The sequence below is a fragment of the Stegodyphus dumicola genome, chromosome 8, assembly GCF_044657685.1.
Source record: "Stegodyphus dumicola isolate Sdum_Otavi_A_Nest chromosome 8, ASM4465768v1".
Classification (NCBI taxonomy): Eukaryota; Metazoa; Arthropoda; class Arachnida; order Araneae; family Eresidae; genus Stegodyphus; species Stegodyphus dumicola.
In genome coordinates, this window is record NC_140775.1 from 325,437 (window position 1) to 338,803 (window position 13,367).

The 13,367-nt window shown below is 32.3% G+C and overlaps 1 protein-coding gene across 1 annotated transcript; it reads left to right on the plus strand.

Annotated features, from left to right (window-relative positions):
• Positions 1–6,584: 6,584 nt before the first annotated feature.
• LOC146995609 (uncharacterized protein F54H12.2-like) lies at positions 6,585–7,418 on the plus strand. Its single transcript, XM_085822889.1, has one exon. The coding sequence runs from the start codon at positions 6,585–6,587 to the stop codon at positions 7,416–7,418; it is 834 nt and encodes a 277-aa protein (XP_085679015.1).
• The last annotated feature ends 5,949 nt before the right edge of the window (positions 7,419–13,367 follow it).

The following is a 13,367-nucleotide window of genomic DNA, read 5'->3' on the forward strand; positions in this document are numbered from 1 at the left end:
TTCATCGGATCCATCCTCTGGTAAAATGATGTATTGTTTGAAGGAGTTAAGAGCTTCTTCACAATCAGGAAAAGTTTTCTTTAATTTCTTGGCTGGGGGTAGAGATGGTTGTATGTGGGAGTTTGCTCCTGAAGTTGACGGTCTTTTCAGGCACTTTGTTTCATGGTGCTTGGTAACATACCGACGAGCAAATCCTTTTCCACAATGGCCACATTTAATATCTTTTGCATTCTCGGAGTGTAGCCTCTCATGTCTCAACATGTTCTTTCGAGCCGAAAAGGATTTGGGGCAAGTTTTACATTTCCACTACAAAAGGAAACAAAATTTCCAAAATTAGTCTTATTAACATTATAACAAGTGTTTGTGAAAAATTACTAAATCATAAAAAATATGTTCTACGCCCATTTTTTTTTTAACAAAACTAGTAGTAACTGAATTTGTTTATGCATCATTTATTTTAAACATTTTATTTTTAGATATTTTTGTTCATCTCATAATATAAAGTACCTAGAAATGTAGTTATGAAAATTTAGTTTTAGTAAAATTTAATTCAGAAATTTAGGGAAGAAGCCTCTGGAAATTTATACTAGTTTATACTAGTAAAAAATATCATACTAGTTAAAGACAACCTCAATTGAGATTTTTTAACACAGAACTTTAACCACATAAACATAATAATAACAAAAATTATATTCTAATAAGAATATATATATAAATAAATAAATACATCAATAAGCAATCACTGATTGACTCATAAATACACCTTCAGAATTTTATCCTTTTAAAATGCAATGAATGAAAAAGCTATTTTGTTACACAATAAAAACAAGAAACAAGCATAAAAGCTCTCATTGTTTTAATTGGTTTCCTTATAATTACACAATTACTTAATGAGATGTTAGCATTCCTAATCACTGTCTGTTTTTCACATAAATCAATATAAATGCTAAAGAGAAAGATACATAGACGTTCATTCAGCACAGAAACAGTACTCTAAGTTATCAGTATTAAACATGATCAAAACCAAGTTAGAAAAAGCGGAATTATCACCCCAAAAGATAGTATTTTGCTTTTTAATTCTTTCCCACTCCCTAAATTACATTCATTCTACTTCTTCATTAAAGATGCTGTGAACAACAACAATAATTTAAAAAGGGACTTACGATTCCATTCCTTGCTTGATTTAAAGAAGAAGAAATGCTTCCGTTGATTTCATCATTTTTAACTTCGTCGTCAAAGTCAGAGACATCTGGTCTTGAAAAATAATTTGCCACTTCAGCGAATTCCATCATGTTATCTGTTTCCTCCTCCGTTAATGGCCATGGTTCAGCATCAAACTATTAATTACCCAAATACAAACATTTTATTAAACCTGGATGTTAAGTTGCTACATTATTTTTTTTAATCGTTCATTCTAAAAATACAATAGAATTTTAGATAATGAAACTTTTATATTATTTAGAGATAATAAATTACTTAATACGATTCCATTAAAGAATTTTGATTATTTAATTGAATTAATCTTTCTAAAGTTAGAGAATTAAATAAAGAATTATAAAATTACTTACTTCTTTTATCGGATCCATCTTTCAACACCACTGCTCCCAACTATGACGCTATTCCAGATGATAATAAAGTCCCTTCGCTTGGCCTATATATTGCTATATGCTGCTTTTATCGCAAACGGTAGACTAAGATAATAAATATTGGCATTATGATTACGCGTATTTTCTTAGACGGTAGTAATCAATGGGATGCAGGACATGTTATCTTTTGCAAGCTTTGAAATGTACATATTAAACAGATTTAGACCTTTATCTCAACTTTAACTTCTAATGGTGTGATCTCGTTCTTGTTCAGTATCTTACTTATTTAATATTAGTCTTATGATTACTCGTCCTCTTCTGAACAACCTTAATCAATGGGGTATGTGACATGTTATCTTTTCCAAACTTTGAAATGTACATATAAACAATTTCAACCCTTTATCTCAACTTTGACTTCTAGTGGAGGAATCTCATTCTTGGCTAGTATCTTACTTATCTAATATTAGTCTTATGATTACGCGTACTTTCTTAGACGGTAGTAATCAATGGGGTACGTGACGTATTATCTTTCCCAAACTTTGAAATGTACATATAAACAATTTCAACCCTTTATCTCAACTTGAACGTCTAGCGGGGGAATCTCGTTCTTGGTCAGTATCTTACTATCTAATATTAGTCTTATGATTACGCGTGCTATCTTGAGTAATGGGGTACAGGACGTGTATCTTTCCCAAACTTTGGAATGTACATATAAACAATTTCAACCCTTTATCTCGACTTTGATGTGTAGTGGGGGGAATCTCGTTCTTGTTCAGTATCTTACTATCTAATATTAGTATTATGATGATTCGTACTATCTTGAATAATATTATTTATGGTAATTAACGTCATGTACTGAGTTATCTTCTGAAAGAGCTTTGAAATATATATTAATCACTTTCGATCCTTTATTTCAGCATTGATTTGTAGTAGAGTGATCTTGTTCTTGATCACGAAGTTTTATTTTAATTCTTCGAAAAACTTCTGTATTTTGCTATGAAAAGAACGCATGATGTTTGGGCACACAGTAGTGAACCCTGTCGCGAAAAATTTCGATGTATCGATGATACAGACACATCTAATATTTCTAATGAAGTTTTCCCTCCAGCACAAGATCCAGTTTGGAATTATGTGTTCGAATTTAAAGAACAATCCTCTGAATTAGAAACTATTTCAACTCCTCCACAGCCTGATCTTCCTGATGAATATATATATACTGTTGGGTGATAACTTGTTACTCGGTGTAGCTGAATTCTGTGAACGTTTGAAAATTCATCTTCGACATTATATTGTGAAGGACGGGAAATACATCCCTACGAAAGCGGGAATAGCAATGCCCCGTATCGCTGGCAATTACTTTCCGAGAGAATCCATGAATTTGAATTCCGAGAGAATCTCCAAGCGCAGCTATGTCTTTCAACAATATGTGTTCGCGATCGTGTGATGGATGTGAATTTCCAATATGTTTTCGTAAATTCAAACGGAAACCTACAGTTAAGCAATACTTCATTAAAAATATCAGCTGAACAGTTTCGTGAGCTGCTAAAAAATAACGAAAAAATATCTATGTGTTTACGAGAAAGAATTTTTGGAACTCCCTTTATAAAAGCAATACGTGAACAATTGGTGATTTGCGGAGAAACTGAAATTGGAGAAAACGTCTTGGAAATAGAAATAAATTTAAAGAAATCTCTTCTGAAATTGCTTGAGGAAAATGTGTCACGGCAAATGAATAAAATTCCAGTGTTTTGTGATGCATGTGAGAGTGAAGAATTGGTGGATAATCAACTTGGCCACACGTGTGGAGAACAAAAACTGAAAAACTTTGATAAAGCTGTTGCACTTTTAAATATTCAAGATCTAGCCGCTGATTTCGTAAGATGCAATGAAAAATTTTATGCTTATATGAATGACTCTTTTGTGCACAATTTAAATGAAGTAGAACTTTTTGATTTATGTAAATTCCATTTAACATTGACAAATCTGTAAACGTAAGTAAATTTCTGCATAAATATGCACATTCTTTTATTATTATTATTATTGTAATGGCTATCTAGAGTTATGTTTTATTTTATTTGTTTTAAAGGCTAAAAAATACTTTTACTAAATTATTTGTCACGGTAATGATTTTCACATAGTTTGTTTCATTAGTGTTGATCTTAGAAAATTAAAATTATATTTATATTTATACAATATATTGATTGGTTATTTAAAAATATGTACTTTTAACTTTTCTTAACGTTATAAACAATCGCTTCGAGAAATTTCTGTCATTTATGCATGTAGTGTGAATGTGAATGTGTTCATTTTGTAAAAGTGAGAAAAATTATGGATAGTATTATAGAAACTTATAAAGATCCCAGAAAACCGGAAAGTTTTGGTGGAATTAATGCGTTGTACCGTATCGGGGAAAAGAAAGTTTCAAGAAGTAAAATCGGGAAATGGTTGGAAAGTAATGACGTGTACACGCTTCATAAACCTGTGATAAAAACGTTTAAAAGAAATCGTGTCATTGTTGGTCATATAGATCAACAATGGCAAGCAGACTTTGTAGATCTCAGCAATTTAGTAAGGCATAATAATGGTTTTAAATATTTATTAACATGTGTTGATATCTTATCGAAATATGCATGGGCAACACCTCTGAAAAATAAAACTAGTAAAAGCATTATAAATGCCTTTAAAAAAATATTTTCTGAACGCAAACGAAAATTTTTACAAACAGATAAAGGGAAGGAATTTCAAAATTATTTAAAAAGTCTGAAAATTCTGTTCTTTACTACACACAGTGAACTGAAAGCGAGTGTTGTTGAGCGATTTAATCGCACCCTTAAAACAAAGATGTGGAAATATTTTACACAATTCAATACACGTAATTATATTGATGTTTTAGACGACTTAATGCATAGTTACAATCATTCTGTACATAGAAGTATTAAAATGAAACCAGTATCTGTAACGAAAGAAAATGAAAAGTTAGCATGGAAAAATTTATATGGACGTATTGAAAATCCTAAGTCACCTCGTCTTAAGGTAGGGGATATTGTAAGAATAAGCAAACAGAAAATGAAATTCGAAAAAGGTTATGAGCAAAACTGGTCTCGAGAATTATTTAGCATTTATGAAGTATTAGAACGCGAGATTCCTGTTTATAAATTAAAAGATTTATCGAATGAGATCATTAAAGGTTCATTTTATGAGCAGGAATTACAGAAAGTGAATGATAGCGGGTATTACCTTGTTGAAAATGTTTTGAAAAAACGGAATATTTTGTAAAATTTGAAGGGTATCCTAAAACATTTATCGCCTGGGTCTCTGATGTGAAATACACTTTTAATAATTAGTTGGAATCATGTCTTTCTATATGACACTCGTAAGCGATTCTTCTCTACACTACTTCCCTGAAAATAAAATTTCTCATTTCATTACGCAGTTACCATCTAGTATAAATCTCAATGGAGAGTTCGAGGTAGGCATTTCCGAAATAATTTACCCCCATTCGTGGCACAACATAAACGAAAACAACAATTTATTTGGCTTCGACTTGGGGGATGGGAAAACTATTTCAAGACGCATTCCTGCAGGTTATTATGAAACCATTCCAGATTTAATTAAAGCTATCATGATTCCCGATCTAAGAGGTAAAGTTGAATTCAATTACAACAGTGCGACGAAGCGTGTAAGAGTAAAAACATTAAAAAATACTAAAATAATTTTGACAAAAGGAATCAGTGAAATTTTAGGATTTGAACCGACAGAAATTCAAGGCGTGGCTGATAGTCCGTACGTAGCCGATCCACATGCGTCCTTTCCAGTTATTTATGTATATTCAGATATCGTAGAACCACAACTCGTAGGTGATACTCAAGCACCTCTACTAAGAATAGTGAAAGTTAATGGTAAAGATGGAGAAAAGGTAAGTGCTCATTATGAACGTCCGCAGTATGTTCCCGTGATTCGCCAACATTTTCAGACAGTGGAAGTAGAACTTCGATTTAACTCAGGGCAGCTAGTACCATTCGAAAGAGGCAAAGTGTGGCTTGTTTTGCATTTCAGAATAAAACAAATTTTATAAGTATAAACACATGACGCAAAAATTGACATTCACATCTCAGACTTCAAAGAAGATGTATGTTCCATACAACTGTTGCGCAAAAGCTTATGAAGACTTTTATACTACGCAAGTAGGATCTGAGCTTCCTTATTATCAAGGAACTTCTTTTCAAACAGGGTATGGATTTGGAGGATTTTTTAGACGATTGTTTCGTACTGCGATGCCGTTCTTTATCAAAGGCGCGAAAACAGTAGGGAAAGAAGCTTTGCGAACCGGAACACATATTGCAAGCGATGTGTTATCGGGGAAAGATTTTGAAACCTCAGCTAAAGAAAGAACTCGGGAAGCGAGCAAAACGCTAGCTCAAAGAGCTATAAGAAAAGCGCATGACATGTTAGGCAGCGGTAAACGCAACAAAAGAAAGCGAAAAATGCCAAAACGTATCATTTCTTCGAAAGCTAAGAAGGTGAAAGGACGTGATATTTTTGATCCGTAATTATGACATTTGTATTGAAAGACTCACCCGAATGCGTCAAATCGGAACTGAATCTATTTCTGACGCCTCCTACTCAAGCAGTAGTTGAAAGGGGGCAATGGGTTCAATTTCATCCGTTAGCAAATGTTAGCGATGGGGGTCCTATCGAATTTCACATTTCTGGAGGGGAAGATTATTTAGATCTATCAGAAACTTACCTGTATGTAAAAGCAAAAATTCTCAACTCGGATGGTTCACACCTGCAAAAAGATGCCAAAGTTGGACCAGTTAATTTATTTCTCCACTCTTTATTTTCTCAAATCGATGTGAAATTAAATGAAAGGCTGATAACGTCTTCAGATAATACATATCCATATCGAGCACTTATAGAAACGTTACTAAATCATGGTTATGATACTAAAGTATCGCAATTAACTTCGGAATTATTTTATAAAATACACCAGGCCATATGAACACTGATGGAAATGAAGGATTTAATAAACGAGCTGAATTTTTTAAACTAAGTGCTGCTCTAGATATGATAGGCAGACTGCATCTGGATTTATTTCATCAAGAACGCTTATTACTGAATTTAGTGGATGTCAAATTAAAACTTATTCGTAGTAAACCAGAATTTTGCTTAATGGCGGAAAATGGTGACTACAAAGTCGCACTTGAACACGTTTCACTTTTCGTGCGTAAAGTTCATGTTAGTCCAGCTGTTTCACTAGGACATGCTAAAGCTTTGGAAAAAGGTTCTGCAAAATATCCCATTCAAAGAGTTCTATGCAAAGTATTTTCCATCCCTCAAGGCAATATGTCTTTTCTTCAAGATAATGTATTTGTGGGTCAGATGCCCAAACGTATCATTGTGGCTTGTTTAGATAACGATGCCTTAAACGGAAATTATAAAAAATCGCCTTTCGAATTTAAGCATTACCATATGAATTTTATAGGGGTTTACGTGGATGGGCAGCCTTTACCTTATAATCCAGTTGAGCCTAATTTTGATCAGAACAATTATATTAGAGCATTCCAGAGTTTATTTCTTGGAACTAACAGAGAAGACCGAGGAATTGATATATCCAGAGAAGATTATGCCAAAGGATACACATTATTTGCATTCGATTTAAGTCCAGATTTATGTGATGGAGAGCATTTTAATCTTATTCGTCACAGCAATTTAAAACTTGAAGTGAAATTTGGTGTTGCTTTGGAACAGACAATATCAGTTCTCGTTTATGCGGAGTTCGAAAGTGTTCTTGAAATAAATAAGTCAAGGACTGTTTTGTCAGACTTTTAAATGTATGCTTCGGTTATTCAAAACATTTTATCTCAGGACTCACAGACAGCTCCTTTTTTCCAAGGTGTGTTTCCAGCTGATCGCTTACCTATTTATTATCCATGCTACTCCATCTTGTTTTGTTATGAATACAGATCCTTAAGATAAACCTGGGCAGCATTGGGTTGCCTGGTTCATCGAGAACAAATCAACAGCCGAATTCTTCGATTCATATGGAATGCCTCCATCTGTTTATGGTTTTCAAATCAGTAATGTGAAATGGAATAATGTTCCTTTCCAGAGTGTTACTTCAAATGTATGTGGACATTATTGCATCTATTTTCTGCTTAAACGATGTCAAGGACAATCAATGGAACGTATTATTTCTGATTTATCTCAATGTAAAAACAATGATTTTAGACTATTTCAATTTGTTAAAAAAAGATATGGTGTAACAATGAGTTTTAAAAAATAAATTCAATTAATAGCAAAAATGATCTATGTTTTATTCTGCAAATCAGATTCGTAGGTATAAATTTATATATCAGATTATCATATTATATTATGAATGATTTTTTGTTCTTCTTTATCATCTCAACTTAGAAATGTTTCCTGTTTTTATTCTTTTGTTTCATGAACATAGCATCTTCTTCTCCTGGGTAACTAGAAAAGTGAAATGATATGCTGCTTCTACTTCATTCTAACTGGGATAATTTATATTAACAGACGTTTCTTTTTACTATTTCTTTACTTACCCAACAATTTCAAGAATCATTTTAACAAAGTGTATTTTCAGAATTGTACATCTCATAAATTCTGCTAAATATTTTTCTCTGAAAGCTTAGAAGTACAAAATTTGTTATATATAATAGTTACAGCTCATTGAAATGATGTGTAAGGAAATTTTCATGATACATAAATACTGTGTACTTTTTCTCACCTTTTCTTATGCATTTGGAATAATTTATATTTTATTCATTACCCATCAAATGGAAATGCTGGAAGTTTAGATGCCAATTTTAAAATCAATCAAACCTCTTTAAACCTGTATCACATTTATCAAAGTATAGACCATATTGGCTACATTAAATGTCAAAAATTCCATTATTTTAAAGGAACATTTCCAGACTGTGGTCATGATTTATGTAATTGTGTACAACAATCTTATGAAGTTTTTCATTACTACTGTTCTACCTACGCCAAAGGTATCGTGGATTCTAAGAGTGAATGTGATGTTGTAGCTAAAACATTTCTGGGGTGTAAGAAAATAATTTGCAGTGAAGAAAGATAATCAACTCATTTATGTGTGATAAAAGAACTTTGATGCAGCATAAAATCTTGTATTTTAACATTTTGTACAAAATTAGAATTTTTAAAAAAATAAAATTGTGTTTTTAAGAATATCTGTGTACTGAAAGAATAAGAAATCTAAATTTTACACTAATAAAATGTACATGTTGTTTTCTGACTGAAAGCTGTTCTCTTTTAAAATTCTAATTGCATTAACATGTTACATTCTTAGATAATAGAGCTTTTTTTAAATAAAGAGAAAAAAAAATAATACCATTGAAAGTAAAAGGAAAAACATTTATTAGAGCGTCAACCAGGTTACATTTCTGCGTGATAACATCCGTTTTGGAAATACAGGAGACAATTTTCTGTTAACTTTTCGTTGCGGTAGTGAACGTTTTGGTAACATGTATTTATTTTTGATGAAAGAAGTAGGTATACCAAGTTCAGTTAAAGTTCGATGAAATATATCTTGACCTTTAGGATGATTTTTATTATTTTCTAAAAGGTTGGCTACTAATTCTGCTATATGAGTGTTATGTATAGTATCTCCTCTGTATATTAGTTCGCCTTTCGCATTCCATGAGATTGTCGATGAATGATTTTTTACGAAATTCAGAATGTCTTCAGCAGTGCGTTTGAATTTTTCGGGCACATTTTGAAGTATAAGACGTTCCGAAGAGTTGGTGTTATGCTTTACATTCACTTCAGTCTCAGCTACGGGTTTTATTATGGTTGCTTCTTTTTCCTCTTTAGGTTTTACATCTGCGGGGAATGGGTAATGTACATATTTTTGCAAAATTTGAAGATAAATTGTGGCTTTTTCATTTTCTGATAAATCTTTTCTTTTCAAAGTTTTATCCATTTCTTTATCCATATCACTTAAACTGTCTCCAATGAACTTATTCAGTCTGTCTTCTGGTACAAGAACCATTTTTCTAGCGTGCTCCATGGATGAGTGTATTTAACACTGAAACTGCTGCTGGAATGAGGAAACTAAGAAATCCTTCTCCTTTTTGAACTAATACTCGTCTTTTTTTATATAAAGGTGTTTTCTTATCAGCAAGACTTCTTAAAATTCTTTTAAATGGTCTAAGTTTCTTTTTCCTAACACTATTTAAGGGTACATTACCTTTTAAAACATTTCTTGCACATTCGCAAACAGCTTTAATTAAACTATTAGGAGCTTTTCGTCAAATGGAACACTTTGTTCCTCTTTTTCCCAATAGCTTCAGATGCTGCAAATGTTGTTGTGCACAATTTGACATGTTAACGGTTACTGAAAGTCATTTACATCATTAAGCCATTTTTATTTAGAAAGGAAACATGCGTATGCAGCAGCTTTTACAACTGCGCAATGTGGAAAATAAGGCTTATGAAAAGCGCACTTCACATTTGGCTTCGAAATCTCGCTAATTTTAGGACATTCAAAGTCATCTAAGTTATAAATACTACGACTTGATAAGTATTCAAAAAATTTTGCTTTTTCTAGACCTTTAGTATAAATTTTAGGATACATATCAAAAAGGAAACTCAGTATAGTTCTTAGCTTTGAATAAGGCAACTCACCGCTGTCCCAGTGTAGGTGATGCATATTCCTTGTGACCCAAGAAATTTGTTTTCTTTCTTTAGCAGAAAGCTCTTCTGAAGGTTTAGGTGGAAGGAAAGTCCAGCAGCCATGGGAACCATCGTAAAGAGAAAAAAAACGAAAGCTCTTTTATAACATAACAGTTAGGCTTTAACTGAAAGCCTTCGAAATCAATCACAACAGCCATCTAGAACGTAAAACGTCTAAGTGATTTAGCGCGGTACGTAGGCGTAATACATATCGTCTGGAAAGATACCAGTGCGCAGTCTCAAATCGTCCTTTGTTTGAGGCATTAAGTCGATTAGCAAATAACTATAAGGCTTAAGAGTGGCATCGCAATACACTTCCTGGAAAATTTTGACGCGACCTGGATATAACTGACGCCCCAAATGAGAGATTTGGCTAACATCTCTCAGATTTTTAAATTAAACAATGTAATGTGCATTTAAAGATATTTCACGCATTTCCTTACCCTTATGAAATAAATTTTGCACGATGAAAATTACAGAAATATTTTTATGATGGCTGTCTTTCGTAAACAGGCGTGTTAATTTGGGGTTGCTTCCCAATTCACTCATTAAATCGTCAATAATAACCACAGCATTAGAAATATTTTGGATATTCGAAGGAAGTCCTTCCACAAAGGTAACTCCTCGTATTTCGTCATACAGTTCTTGATATACGCCATAACACCAAATAATTTGTGAAGGTAAAGGATAAATAATACGATGATCAATAATTTTCTTCACAAAATGGGTTTTCCCGCATCCTGTGGAGCCCGCAACGACACAGGTAAATGGATGTTTCAATGACGGAATCTCCATCTTAAAGAAGTTCATTACATAGAAACATAAATGTTATATCTAATAGCTGTTCATTTTAAGAAAACTAATAAATCCTTCATTTACTTATAATGACTACCGTGGAATCAATGAAATTCTAAAGAAAATAATCTAAGCGCATATCTTTTTTCTATGACGTAGCAACTACCGTACTCCCATCCATCTCCTGATAAGGCTCTCTGTCCCCATTTTCAGATAAGCCTCCCTTCCACGGCTAACCCTTCCTTCTCGGGAGCTCCCTCAACTCCCGCTCCCTGTGCTTCCTGGCTCAGAACTGTCATTTTCCACTACTATAGACTGAATGTATTTTGTAAAAGAAGATATTGGAAAAGGAAATTATTGCAATTCATAGAACTTGCATTTAAATAAAATGCGATAATTAGTATGGCATTGTTTTTATTTGTTAAGAATGGATATGAAATTATGGATAATAGAACGGACTTCTTAATGTGAAGCACTTATATGAACAATAATACTAATTTATAAGATTCTGATTTCAGTATTTAATGTAAATACAAAGCATTATTGACAGCTTAGTGGAACTCATATTAAATAGTTACAGTGTGATCTTAAGTCCAGTGTATTTATTACAAGCTAATGATATATAGTCTGGATTTTAACTCAAAACTCTTTTCACATATTTTGAAATGATCTAACTTTAAGCGGAACTCTTATGTTATCGGGATAGGATTCAGAGACATACGTATGTATCCACGTGTGGTTTGGGTTTCAATTTAGTTTAGTGTGCAAAGCACACTAGGGCTATCTGTCTATGGGGAGGGATGGCTTTGTGGAGGATTTTCTAAAAAGAAATTGGCTGGTATACACTTTACAAATGGGGGAAACCACCGGAACGACCAATTTGCCAGTCCATTTGCCTGGATTCGAACTTCAGTGTTCGAAGATTTTACCGCTCGGCCAGTGGGGGGCTTATGTGCGTGTGTATGCACGCATGTACATGAATGCATACATACATGCATACATACATTTCTGAATAATAGAATAGTACCTTTTAACAATATATCTTACAGTTTCGATTAATTTTATATACTGTCATCAATAATACATCTTATTGTCATTAATATCTTACTAACAATTCAATTTCATTTGCCATCAGTTTATTCATTACCCATACAGATGTTATATATATAAATAAGTTCTTTCAATATAAAGATCACAATGTAAGTTACATAGCATATTTACAATAATTATTAATTTCTCATACATATAATGCATAAAATCGGGCAGTAAATTGTAAAAAAATACTCTTAATGAATTTGGAAATAAATGAAAATATAATAATCTGCATGCTATTAGATTTTTCAAATGCGCAAACTTTAATAATGCTAATGTAAGAAAATCAATATTAAATGCTTTTTCTCAAAAAAAAAAAAAAAAAAATGTCGGTTCAAGCCATATTTTATCGAGACCAATCATCAGTGGAGCTCCACTTAATCAGTCTTTAATACTCCAAAATGTAAAATTTGAAATGTTACTTAAATTTTTTTTAATCCATTCAATTTTGGCTTAAACAATTCACTTGAAGGTATGTTTACTGGAAATAAATCATACTTATTGAATTAAATTCAGCGTTATACTTTAGAATAGGTTAATTATACCTCATTATATGATGAGGTATATAATGAGGTATAATATATATATATATAATGAGGTAGAATTATACCTCATTGTTAGGCATTTTCGATAGTCTGGAATTATCATAACTGGTAACATACGTTACTAAATTCAGTTTTTGCTAAATTATTTTCTGCATCATTTAGCATTTGCAGTTTTATAGCTAAATTAGATTTCAGCAGGTCTATTACGCTAGGGACTAAAAGTGAAAACAGTGAAAATTCCAAATATCATATATACTTTACTAAAATTATATAATGTCAGTTAACAGTGATTAAATCTTCATAGATATGCATATCTAATAGTCTTGAAATATCAGTGCTGGTAGCATATCTTAAATACATTCAGTTTTTATTAAATAACTTCTGCATCATTCAACTTCAGTAGTTTCGCAGCTAAATTATATTTCAATATGTTCATTACAATGGACACACTTTTTCATCTTTATATTCTTTACCTTTTAACAACAAAATGAAGTTTACGCCTAAGAAAGCATATTAAATCCAAAAGAAGAAATCATATCACAGTTAATAATGCTTTAAATATTCATGTAACATATGTTACGGGGAAAGACCGAAATCTGGAGAATGTCGACTTTCACCGGTGAATGTCAAC

What these genes read in the sequence shown, in the direction of transcription:
- LOC146995609 (XM_085822889.1), top strand. Translation starts at nt 6,585, where the DNA reads ATGAACACTGATGGAAATGAAGGATTTAATAAACGAGCTGAATTTTTT.